The sequence below is a fragment of the Anomaloglossus baeobatrachus genome, chromosome 2 (genome assembly GCF_048569485.1).
Source record: "Anomaloglossus baeobatrachus isolate aAnoBae1 chromosome 2, aAnoBae1.hap1, whole genome shotgun sequence".
Taxonomy (NCBI): Eukaryota; Metazoa; Chordata; class Amphibia; order Anura; family Aromobatidae; genus Anomaloglossus; species Anomaloglossus baeobatrachus.
The window spans coordinates 222,163,297-222,175,431 of NC_134354.1; the positions used below are offsets into that span (position 1 = coordinate 222,163,297).

General features: G+C 38.8%; 1 protein-coding gene across 2 annotated transcripts; it reads left to right on the forward strand.

The window, feature by feature from the left end:
• The first annotated feature begins 3,732 nt into the window (after positions 1-3,732).
• On the forward strand, positions 3,733-10,633 carry LOC142291250 (potassium voltage-gated channel subfamily A member 2). 2 transcript variants are annotated; one of them, XM_075335631.1, is made up of 3 exons: positions 3,733-3,753; positions 5,723-6,199; positions 7,049-10,633. In XM_075335631.1, the coding sequence occupies exon 3, from the start codon at positions 7,181-7,183 to the stop codon at positions 8,678-8,680; it is 1,500 nt and encodes a 499-aa protein (XP_075191746.1). In that variant the 5' UTR covers positions 3,733-3,753; positions 5,723-6,199; positions 7,049-7,180; the 3' UTR covers positions 8,681-10,633. The 2 variants fall into 2 exon arrangements, with proteins under 2 accessions (XP_075191746.1, XP_075191744.1); XM_075335629.1 differs by lacking the exon at positions 3,733-3,753 and having other exon boundaries at positions 5,280-6,199.
• Positions 10,634-12,135: the final 1,502 nt, after the last annotated feature.

Here is a 12,135-nt window from a genome sequence, read left to right on the forward strand (position 1 = left end):
GTCCGCGCGACCCCTGGGTCTGAAGAATCCCTCGAGCCACACTGTGGATCCGGATCCGAGCAGCCCGGCTGCTGCTGATGCGGGGGCGGCACAGAAGCATATGCTGGGAGTCCCTCCTCTAAGCTGGCCGGTCATGCCGGACAAAAGAGGACAACTCTTCTCATCTGGAGACATTACTCGTGCCCAACTCTGCGCAAGGACGTTGTGGACTTTGTCTCAGCCTGTCCCTCATGTGCCCACAGTAAAACTCTCAGGAAGCTTGCTGCTGGGTGACTACTAACATTACCAGTGCCGACCATTTCTTGGCAAAACATATCAATGAACTTCATCATCGACCTGCTGATGTCCTTTAATTGCGCTCTCATCTGAGTAGTAGTAGATAGGTTCTCCAAATTGGCCCTCTTCACTCCTTTTGAGCAGTTTGTCCAGCATATCTAACATCTGCATGGTCTACCTCTCCACATTGTGTCCAATAGAGGTGTTCAGTTCACATCCCCATTCTGGAGGGCTACCTGTAAGCTGACGTATGTCACCTTGGACTTCTCGTCCTCCTACCATCCGCAGTTTAATAGTCAAATGGCGCAGGTCAACCAGATGTTGACAAATTTACTGCGTCACTTCATCCAAAAACACCACAGCCATTGGGTCAAACTTCTACCATGGGTTAAGTTCTCCTATAACGATCATGTGAGTGAATCCTCCGCTAACTTCTGATTCTTCATAGTATATGGACAACAGCCCAAAATCCCTTTCCCTGTGGCTATCAACTTCGGCAACCCTGCAGCCGATGCTTTCATCAAGAGTTTCTCTGAAATCTGGGCAGAAGCCAAGGCCTCTCTGAAGCGGTTCTTCATTCAGATGAAAAGGCATGCAAATAAGATATGTCTGGATCCTCTCTCATTCTGGACTGGAGACACGGTATCCTCCAGATAAATCCATCTCAAGATGTCTTCCTACAAGTTGGGCCCCAGTTTTATTGGTCCCTTTGATGTGCTCCAGCAGATCAATGACTTGTCCTATATGTTGAAGCTTCTGACCTCATTGCATATGCACAACTCCTTCCATGTGTCTCTTCTCAAGCCTATCATCCTGAGCCTCTAATCAGGAATCCTGTTATCCTGCCCTGTCTTCACCGGTCAGTGAAAAAGGTGAAAGGTAAAACCCTCTTTTTGGTTTATTAGAAGGGTTTTGGTCCTGAGGAGCAGTCATAGGAGCCCAAGTAGAATATTAATGAAATTTCTTTCAGGCCTAGAGAAGAGCGGGCATAAGGTGCGTACTGCCAAGCTGCTTCTGGATTTCCAACGCCGGCAAACTCACCCTCCCAGCTGCTCAGCGGTGACGTCAGCATCTGTCCTCCCTGCCTGCTCCCGGGGCCTGCGCATTCCGCACAGGTTTCCCAGGAGCGTGCTTTGGGCGCATGCGTATCTACTCTTAAAGGGCCAGTGCTCCCTAACACGGAAGTGCCTCTCAGTCTATGTCTGAAAGGCAACAGGTACTTAAGGCATCCTCCTAATATGGGAGGTGCCTGGGCAACATAGTCTATTCCCTGTATCCTATGTTTGTAAGCTTGCTAAACCATATCTGTGTTCTAGTACCTGCCTGAATCTGCCATATCTACTGCACCTCTCAGTACCAGACATGTTGTACTACCTGTGCCTGCTGTACCTGCCATACCTTTTGCACCTACTGTACTAACTGTATCTGCTACACCTGTTATATCCGCCGTACCCACTGCACCAACTTGAACCTGCAGTTCACTCTGCACCTACTTGTACCAGCCAGCCAGTCTGCACCTGCTTGCACCATCCATCCAGTCTGCACCTGTCTGTACCAGAAACTATTCTTGCTCCATGTGTACCCATAGCTGCTTCCCCGACCACTGGGGCTAGATGTCACAGTAACATGACTCACTGGAGTAGCACCTGGTAGCTACCTTACAGCACAGTCGCTTAGTTACCTCCAGGTTGAGACAGCACTTTGGCCCAATGAGTCCAGTCCCGCTTGCACCCGGGAGCATAACATTTTTACTTACTGGGTTAGTAATGTGGGTGTCTGATAGATGCCTCTCCATTACTAACCCCTGTGTTTGATGCCAGCTGACATGACACAGCTGACATCAACTCCCAAAAATATTACCCCAATTTCCACCGCACCAGGGCAATTGTGAAGGGCCAAGGCAAAGAGTCTGAATTGGAACATCTGATTGGATGGATGAATCACACTTTGGTCCCTGCACTTTTTGTGCTTTTTTTTTATTCTTCTTACAACATAGAATAAGGTAAAGTGTCTTTTAATTATATGGATGTATACTTCAAAACCACAGAAATCATCCTAAGTGACAAATACCATTCTCAACACAGTAGGGGTTTTGTTGCTGTTTTTGTATCAAAATTTAATGCGTAGACATATTGGAATCAAAAAGAATTTTTTACTTTACGATCAAAGAAAAACTGAGAAAAAGTGATGTATTGTGTTAAGCCTAATGTAGACCTAATACATGACTCAAGCATTCAATTTTTGGAGTTCTTTGAATCCCCATGTCACGTATCAACCATAAATTTCCTTCATAGGGACTTCTTTAGTTATAAATCAGTCCGAGTGTTGCTTTGTTGTTTTTTAATTGTGTTAACAAGTTTTATTATTGTTGTTTCTATTGTTATTAATCTTAAATATTGGAATATATCCACCGCGTACTACAATCTATTTTCCCATCTCATTTTTTTCATTATTTCCTTTAAAAATGACAGAATTCACTTTATAATGAGCTTTTCTCTGAAATCTTTCATACTTAAAGAGTATGGTAGTTTATCTCAGTGCAGAACACTGAGCCGGTATGGCAGCACACTGAGCTGATGGCTCATCGGGTGCATTAAGCAGATGCTAGTATTGGAGAATATTTTCATAGCTCGGTGCCCAATACAGCATGACACATTTTTTTTTCTAGCAAATCCATATAGGAATAAGACTTCTTTATGTTTGGATAAGAAATTGAGGCCATACGATGGCACTGCACAAGTATGTCCCCTTAGCAATGTAAGGGTGCTGCATATCGGCTTCAGAGGTAATACAATATGACTGTGCGCCAGGTATTAAAGTAGGTTTCAACCTAAATCCTATGTATACCAGATCTGTAATGTATTATGTGTAGTTGAACATGATGGAAAATATAAGAGGAATGTAAAGAAAGACCGGTTTTACAGCTCAAACAAGTAGCCGGTATTGTAGGGAATTGATATAAAAGCTCCATTCATTTAGGTAAACTGCTGTCAGGTGCTGAAGAGATACCATAGTGCAGTGAAGTCTTTATGTATGCACTGCATGCCTTACTGCAGAACCAATTGTAAGTTTCTGCTCCCCCCACCCATTAAGTAAAGGTTTACCACAAACTGGGAAAATGGATGCTTCAGAATTCGAATAAAAAAAGGGTAAATCAAACATGGCAATTACCTCATTGCATGCAGATTGTGACCTGTTCTTGTCTGTAAGAAAGAATTAGTAATTGCATGTATAATATGGGAGGCCAAGCGCCTGCAATGTGGTTCATTATCATCAACAGTGTGCATGCTGCTGTGATGAAACACCAATTAAGGCTATTTGCATAGGAGAAGCCAAATTATGGGTACATGGGCCATATTTGTAGCGATTCCATGCATAAAACCTTTAATCAGTGTCTTGCAGCAGAGATGTAACACCATGGAGGACAGTTCTCACTGATAAAGGCTTAATTCTTTGTTGTTTAATGGGAGGTGGAATGTAAGTACTGAAGACGTCTTAATATTCTTTTCAGGCTTTAGCAGGGATGTGGATTATTGCATGTTTATATTGTTATATGTACATGTTGTGATTTTATTTTGTAGTTATTTTATGTTGTGATTTAATGTTGTTAATTTTGTTATATGTTTATACTGTGATTTTATGTTGTTATTATATGTTGTTATTTTATATTATTATATGTTATTATATGTTGTGATTTTATGTTTGAATATTGTTATATGTATATGTTATTGTATGTTATTTTATGTTGTGATTTTATGTTGTGATTTTATGTTGTTATTATATGTTGTGATCTTATGTTGTGAATATTGTTATATGTATATGTTGTTATTTTATGTTGTTATATGTGGTTATTTTATGTTGTGATTTTATGTTGTTATTATATGTTATCATTTTATGTTGTGATTTTATGTTGTTATTATATGTTGTTGTGATTTTATGTTCTTTACTGTGTTTGTTTATTCACTCCTATTAGCCTTTTGTTATATCTGTTGTTACATTATCCCATAGAGAAGTGTTCTGCCTATATGGTGACATTTTAGATTGATGCTTTTCACATTGCATGGTGTTTTATCAAGCTGTTATTGAATCATAAGAACATGGCTCATTAATGGAATCTGTAGACTATACTTAATAGGGAATTCCAGCCTTCTGTGCAGGGGACTGTAAGGAATGTACTATCTCTGTGATGTTTAGGAAAGGGAGGTGATGGATTGGAAAATGGATAGCTGGTGCTCTCTCTTCTCCAATAGAAGATGGTCTATTATATTAAACAATCCGGTGACCTTAGACAACAATACTGGCATTTAAAGAAAATCTAGCGGCCAAGGTGGAAAGTGGAATTTATTAAGAAATCGTGTGGCGTCCCACCTGTCCCCAGACTAATTCTGTAATCCCTGTGCTGTGAAGACATAGCTGCTGTAGGTAGAACACTAGAGGGATTTACTTTAACCTCTTAAGTACTAAACCGGTGCATTGTGTAAAAGATCAATCTGGTGCAATCAATGCATTTCCTAGCATCCCCCAGCAGTGAAATGGTAGAAAGCAGGGGGGAAGAACTTGGGATCTCCCCATTACAACGTCAGCAATGAGACTCCTGTTGTGTTTAAAAAAAAAAAGGCTTCACCATGATCTATACATAGTGTATAATATATTATTAGTAATTTATGTGCATTTTACATGTGGTGCTATACCTAATGGCACACTTTACAGCAGGGTGTATCTTAAACACGCAGTATTAGATTTTCTAAGATTCATTTTACAAGAGATCAAATGTCAGCTTGCTGTCTGCTGTCAGTAAACCTATCCAACTGATTCAAGGCTCAATACCCTGGCAGCTCATTTGTTATGCAGAATACACTTGAATACACATTTCATTTGTCTTCTCTCTGAGCTGTGTGACCTGGGCAGGAGACAAAAAGCCTGCTTTATTGCCGAGGGGTGGGGATCCACCACATCCTGCGAGAAGAGTGGGCGAATATATGGCAGGCATTGCCCTGTATTAGGAGGACTTTCTCCCCTCCAAGTGTTAACCACAGACATTATTCTTCCAGTTCAGCTCCTGAATGACTTCCATGTCTAAAATGATGGACAGGCGGATATGTGTATATATATATATTGTTATTTTCTAATATTCTGTCTTTGAATTCTGGATATGGAAAAGTTAAATGAATAATGAAAAGTACATATTGTAGACGGACTCCCTGCTTCCAGACATTTGTCAGAAGGTCACATTTAGTTCTCAAGTTCACATGCAGTGGCATAGGGTCCTTCTACGCAGTTGGTGGCCCCATAATGTAGCAGTATATTTGTGTGTGAGGTCCACATATCTTCGTGTTGGATGCATCTGTTGACAGAGCTCGTTTTCTATGGTTTCCCATGTTTCATCTATTCTGCTCTCCCTGTAATGTGGGATGTGCTGTGAATTCTGCCTCTTGTTTTGTTGCAGTGCAGAATAGCGAAGCATCATAACGCAGGCTGACAAGGGGGAAGGCTGTGGAACTACTGCATCTGGAAACTGGGTCTCTGCAGATGTTTCATGATGCTTTACCTAGCTCCTGCTTTTTTATTCCTTACCACCAGGCAACGTCACACCTCTTGAGGACACCAGACCATTTTTTTTTCTTCTTCTTCTTTTTTTTTTTTGCTGAGCTTAGCATCTTCCATCTATCACATTATACATTTGAACAGAGGTTTTTCAAGAAAGGGAACCTACCAGACCAATCCTATCCTTTCACTTCAAGAAGAATGAGCTCCTCTTACCAAGGATTCCCCCATTTTAGCAACAGCTGATTTTATTTTTTTGGATTCTTAGGATCATTAAATGTATAGGATGCCAGAAAACCTGTTTTTCTTCATTGTATTCCCTGGAGGACGGATTCTACCAAGTCTGGTTACTAAGAAACCTGGAGGATTGTTTCTCAAGGTAATGTCTTGTTTCCTTGCTCTCATAAAGGAAGGCACTGCTTCTAATAAAAAATGACACTCGATTTTCATCTTCTTACATATATTATTATGCTGTCAGATTTTGGTATTTGTTTTGCTCTTTTTATGTCTTTTATGATATAAATTATGATATACTATACGTAACATATATTGTATGTGTGTGTATATATATATATATATATATATATATATGTATATATATATATATATATTTATATATATATATATATATATATATATATATATATATATATATTTATATATATAAAATTTCATATTATTTTCTATTATCCTGATTCACACTATGTCGTTTGCAGCATAGAAAAATTGCTTGATGATGACAGATGATGAGTTATTAATAATCTATTTATTGCTTTGCCATTATGTATTAGTGTGCACTATATGTCTTAATAGAGGAAATACATATATATTATTTCATTTTACAGTATATATATATATATATATATATATATATATATATATATATATTTATGTATATATATATATGCTGTAGCCATACATGAAGCTATATACACTGGCTTTGCAATGAATATTACTTAAGATGCTCCTGAGATGAATTGAGTGCAATTGAAGAACAATATTACCCTACTCTAAAATACTGCAATTTTGATGCTGTGATGTTGGAGGCATACCTTAAATCTATACAATGCTACTGGGATATGTACATTGATCTTTGGAGTGTTCTACATTCTCCTTCTTGATGGTTTATATTAAGTTTGTTGGAAAAAGATATGTAGCAGCCATTGTGGTGCAGAGATATGGAAATAGGTTACCATTGTCTTAACTACTATCTCCTCTTTCTTTTTAGGGGAGAGGTCCTATGCCTCTCATTTTCCGAAAGCCTTTCCTATCCTGAGTGCATATATCCACAGTGCTTCATTGTGGTCCCATTTCAACAGCCAACCACAAGAACTAGGTTGTGCACTAATTTGGACTAACTATGACAGTTGCCACTGGAGATCCCACAGATGAAGCATCCGCTTTGCCAGGTCACCCACAGGACAGTTATGACCCTGATCCTGATCATGAATGTTGTGAGAGAGTTGTTATTAACATTTCTGGCCTTCGCTTTGAAACTCAACTCAAAACGTTATCCCAATTTCCTGAAACATTGTTAGGGGATCCTAAAAAGAGGATGAGATACTTTGATCCTTTGAGGAATGAATATTTCTTTGATAGAAACAGACCAAGTTTTGATGCCATCCTGTATTATTACCAGTCCGGAGGCAGATTAAGGAGACCTGTGAATGTGCCCTTGGACATCTTCTCGGAGGAAATTCGGTTCTATGAACTTGGAGAAGAAGCTATGGAGATCTTTAGGGAGGATGAAGGATTTATTAAGGAAGAGGAACGCCCTTTGCCAGACAATGAGTTTCAGAAGCAAGTATGGCTTCTTTTTGAATATCCTGAAAGCTCTGGCCCCGCTAGGATTATTGCAATTATATCAGTTATGGTGATATTAATCTCAATTGTGAGTTTTTGCCTTGAAACTTTGCCTGTTTTTAGGGATGAGAATGACGACATGCATGGGAGTGCTGTAAACTACAACCCATATTCCAACAGCACAGGCCGATACCAACAATCAAATACCTTCACAGATCCATTCTTTATTGTTGAGACACTTTGCATCATATGGTTCTCATTCGAATTTTTGGTTCGTTTTTTTGCCTGTCCAAGCAAAGCTGGATTTTTTACCAATATCATGAACATCATTGACATAGTGGCTATCATTCCTTATTTTATAACGCTAGGGACAGAACTAGCAGAAAAAACTGAAGATGGGCAACAGGGTCAACAAGCAATGTCCTTAGCAATTCTTAGAGTAATAAGACTGGTAAGAGTATTTAGGATCTTCAAACTTTCCCGACATTCCAAGGGCCTTCAAATTTTGGGTCAAACACTAAAAGCAAGTATGAGGGAACTAGGTCTTCTAATATTTTTCCTTTTCATTGGTGTTATTCTTTTCTCCAGTGCTGTGTATTTTGCAGAGGCTGATGAGAGAGAATCTCAGTTTCCCAGCATCCCAGATGCCTTCTGGTGGGCTGTGGTTTCCATGACAACAGTAGGATATGGAGACATGGTCCCTACAACAATAGGTGGCAAAATAGTAGGCTCCCTCTGTGCAATTGCAGGCGTGTTAACCATTGCCTTACCGGTTCCTGTAATAGTGTCCAACTTCAATTACTTCTATCACAGAGAGACAGAGGGTGAGGAGCAAGCACAATATTTGCAAGTAACCAGCTGTCCAAAGATCCCTGATTCCCCTGACCTTCAAAAAAGCAGAAGTGCCTCCACGCTAAGTAAATCTGATTACATGGAGATCCAAGAAGGAGTTAATCACAGCAACGAAGATTTTAGGGAGAAGAATTTAAAAACTGCAAATTGCACCTTAGGAAATACAAACTATGTAAATATAACCAAAATGCTGACTGATGTTTGACAGGTCTGCTTCTTGCAAGTGTACGGAGCAGCTGCAGAATTTGTGTAATGCAATAATCTGCTAGGTAATACTTTTTCTAGATGTGTCAATTCTGCATGGAAAGCAATAGTTGTGTAAGTGATGTTTTATTGCATCTGCAACAAATACTAATTCACGGAAACATCTATTGTCAACACTGGTAGGCCAGACTAACCTGGTAGTATTCTTGACTAGGGAATATTTCAATTATGGTGTGGCCATCAGTAAGCTTCACTTTCTATACTATGGCCATCTCAGCCAGTATAGTGTGTAGAGCCGAGAGAACTCACCTGTACAACCTCTTGCAACACATGAAGAACACTTTTCGCAAGAGGTTCTGCAGCCAAATCTGACTTGACTGCACTGGAGACATTAATGGTATCACTTATTTATTGCATTGCTGAGGAGCTAAACTGCTCCTATTACACTTAAAAGATGGCGGTTTCCAAAGAAATGTACTTCACAAATGAATTCACGGATACTATATAACCATGGCGAGAAACTAGTAGTCCAACATTATCCACCTCTATTGGGTGCGCACCGCATATCCCGTAGAGACGTAAACTATAATTGCACTTAAATGACCAATGCACATATGTACAGCGCTACATTTCATGCTTTAATAATTAAATAGCTGATTAAATTTAAAAGAAGGCCTTCCATATTTTAATGAGGAACATATATATTTTTGTGTTAAGGTTCTATTATTTGTAAATCAAAGCTTCGATATTTGGATTTTATTTTTTAAAAAACTGTAGAAAAACAAACTAACGCTTTGCTGCACTGCAGTGTGTCTCTGCTGGGATGTATAACACAATGCTAACAGGATCTTAATGTGTACTATGATCTGCAGACCACTGAGGAAGAAATATGGCGCCATGGTCTACTGCTTCTTAGTTAGGAGAATGACCTCATTAGAGGGCAGTGGCTTGGATGGATGGATCAATATGGCGGAGAAGCCTTCTTGATACACGGGGTGTAAAGGTTAATGATGATCAGATTTGGTTGGGACTGCAATAAGACCATGGTTAGGGTAACCCATCTATAGAATTCCAACTATATGTAAATTAACTGCATGCAAATGTTAATAGTCGTTCTTTCCTGCGTCTAACAATCTCGTTAGATGGTAGTTCTCTATAAAGTGGAAAAGATCCGCTTGAATATGTTCCTACTTCATGCCTGCACATGGAGAACCCTGGTTTCACACTTTGCTACATATCAGGTATTATAGAGGTATACAGTACCTTGCAAGCAAAAGTGTAACAGGCCTCCACTGGTGTGAAGGTTTCAGGTGTCGTGTTAGAAAATTTAGTATTCTATCACACTACTATACTCTTGACTACATTCCATTTATAAATTAGTAACTGTGAAAAAAAGCGAATAATGCATGGATAATTATTGCATGCACACACTATCTATCTATATGCATATTATCTAAATATATATTCCAGCACACACGCAGACATACACGGTGGACATTCAGTACACACACATCTCCATCTTATCGTTTTATCACTGTTTCTACTTATTTAGTCTAGAACTACAATACATCCTTATAAAAACTTCCTTATAGGAATACAAAACTCAGATCAGGAAAAGGGACACACTGATTGTATATGTTCTCTAGAGGTTCAACGTATAACGTCAAATATGCTTGCACCAAGGATTGTACATACATTTCAGGGAAACTTTTGTTACACTTGAAAGTATATCTGTTGTATTGTTCTAGTAGTATGAAAACGGTAGGGTAACGGATACATGGAAAAACCATATCACAGTAAATAATATTACAGCAGCCAATAAAACATCATTTGATTGGCCATAGTCCCAAACGGCGTCCAAAGCTTTGCACAGTATATGTGATTGTGTGAGTGTGTACGCATGTGCATGGGGGAAATTGTTTACATAGGCGGAAGAAATGGGGATTTATGTTAACCCTTTAGTGACGGAGCTAATTTTCACCTTAATGACCAGACCAAATTTTGCAATTCTGACCAGTGTCACTTCATGAGGTTATAACTCTGGAACGCTTCAACGGATCCCGGTGATTCTGAGATTGTTTTTTCGTCACATATTGGACTTCATGTTAGTACCAAATTTAGGACAATATTTTTTGTGTTTATTTATGAAAAAAATTGAATATTGGCAAAAATTTTGAAAATTTAGCAATTTTCAACTTTTGAATTTTTATACCGTTAAACCAGAGATTTCTGTGACACAAAATAGTTAATAAATAACATTTCCCACATGTCTACTTTACATCAGCACAATTTTGGAAACAAAATTTTTTTTTGTTAGGAAGTTAGAGGGGTTCAAAGTTTATCAGCAATTTCTCATTTTTACATCAAAATTTACAAAACCAGTTTTTTAGGGACCACATCACATTTGAAGTGACTTCAATAGGCCTAGATGACAGAAAATACCCAAAAGTGACACCATTCTAAAAACTGCACCCCCCAAAGTACTCAAAACCACATTCAAGAAGTTTATTAACCCTTCAGGTGCTTCACATGAACAAAAGCAATGTGGAATGAAAAAAAGCAAAAATTAAATTTTACCTAAAAATGTTGCTCTAACCCAAATTTATTCACTTTTAGAAGAAATAACACAACAAAATGGACCTCAAAACTTGTTCCCCACTTTCTTATGAGCGCGCCGATACCCCACATGTGGTCAGAAACCTCTGTTTGGACAAATGGGAGGGCTCGGAACAGAAGGAGCAATATTTGAATTTTGGAAAGCAAATTTGGCTGAAATAGATTGTGGGCACCATGTTGCATTTACAGGTCCGCTAAGGTACCTAAACAGAAGAAATCCCTCACAAGTGACACCATTTTGGAAACTAGACCCCTCAAGGCTTCTATCTAGGGGTATAGTGAGCATTTTAGATCCACAGGCACTTCACAGATTTTGTTAACGTTACGTTGTCATATTGAAAATTTTAATAATTTTCTCAAAAATGTTGCTTTAGCATCAATTTTCTCACTTTTTCAAGAGGTAATTCCAAAAATTTGACCTCAAGGTTTGTTACCCACTTTTTTATGAGCGCGGTGATACCTCACATGTGGTCTGAAACCTTTGTTTGGACAAATGGGAGGGCTTGGAACGAAAGGAGCAATATTTGAATTTTAGAAAGGAAATTTGGCTGAAAAAGATTGCGGGCACCATGTCGCATTTGGAGGTCCCCTAAGGTACCTAAACAGCAGAAACCCCGCACAAGTGGCCCCATTTTGGAAACTAGGCCCCTCAAGGAATTTATCTAGATGTTTGGTGAGTACCCTGAACCCCCAGGTGCTTCACAGAATTTTATAACGTTGAGCCATGAAAAAAAAAAAATAAAATTTTACCACAAAATTGTTATTTCAACCAGGTAGCTTTTTTTTTTACAAGAGTAAAAGGAAAAAATTCAGCATAACATTTATTGTGCAATTTCTCCT

Excerpts from the sequence above, each read along its gene's own strand:
- LOC142291250 (XM_075335631.1), top strand. The coding sequence starts at position 7,181 with ATGACAGTTGCCACTGGAGATCCCACAGATGAAGCATCCGCTTTGCCA.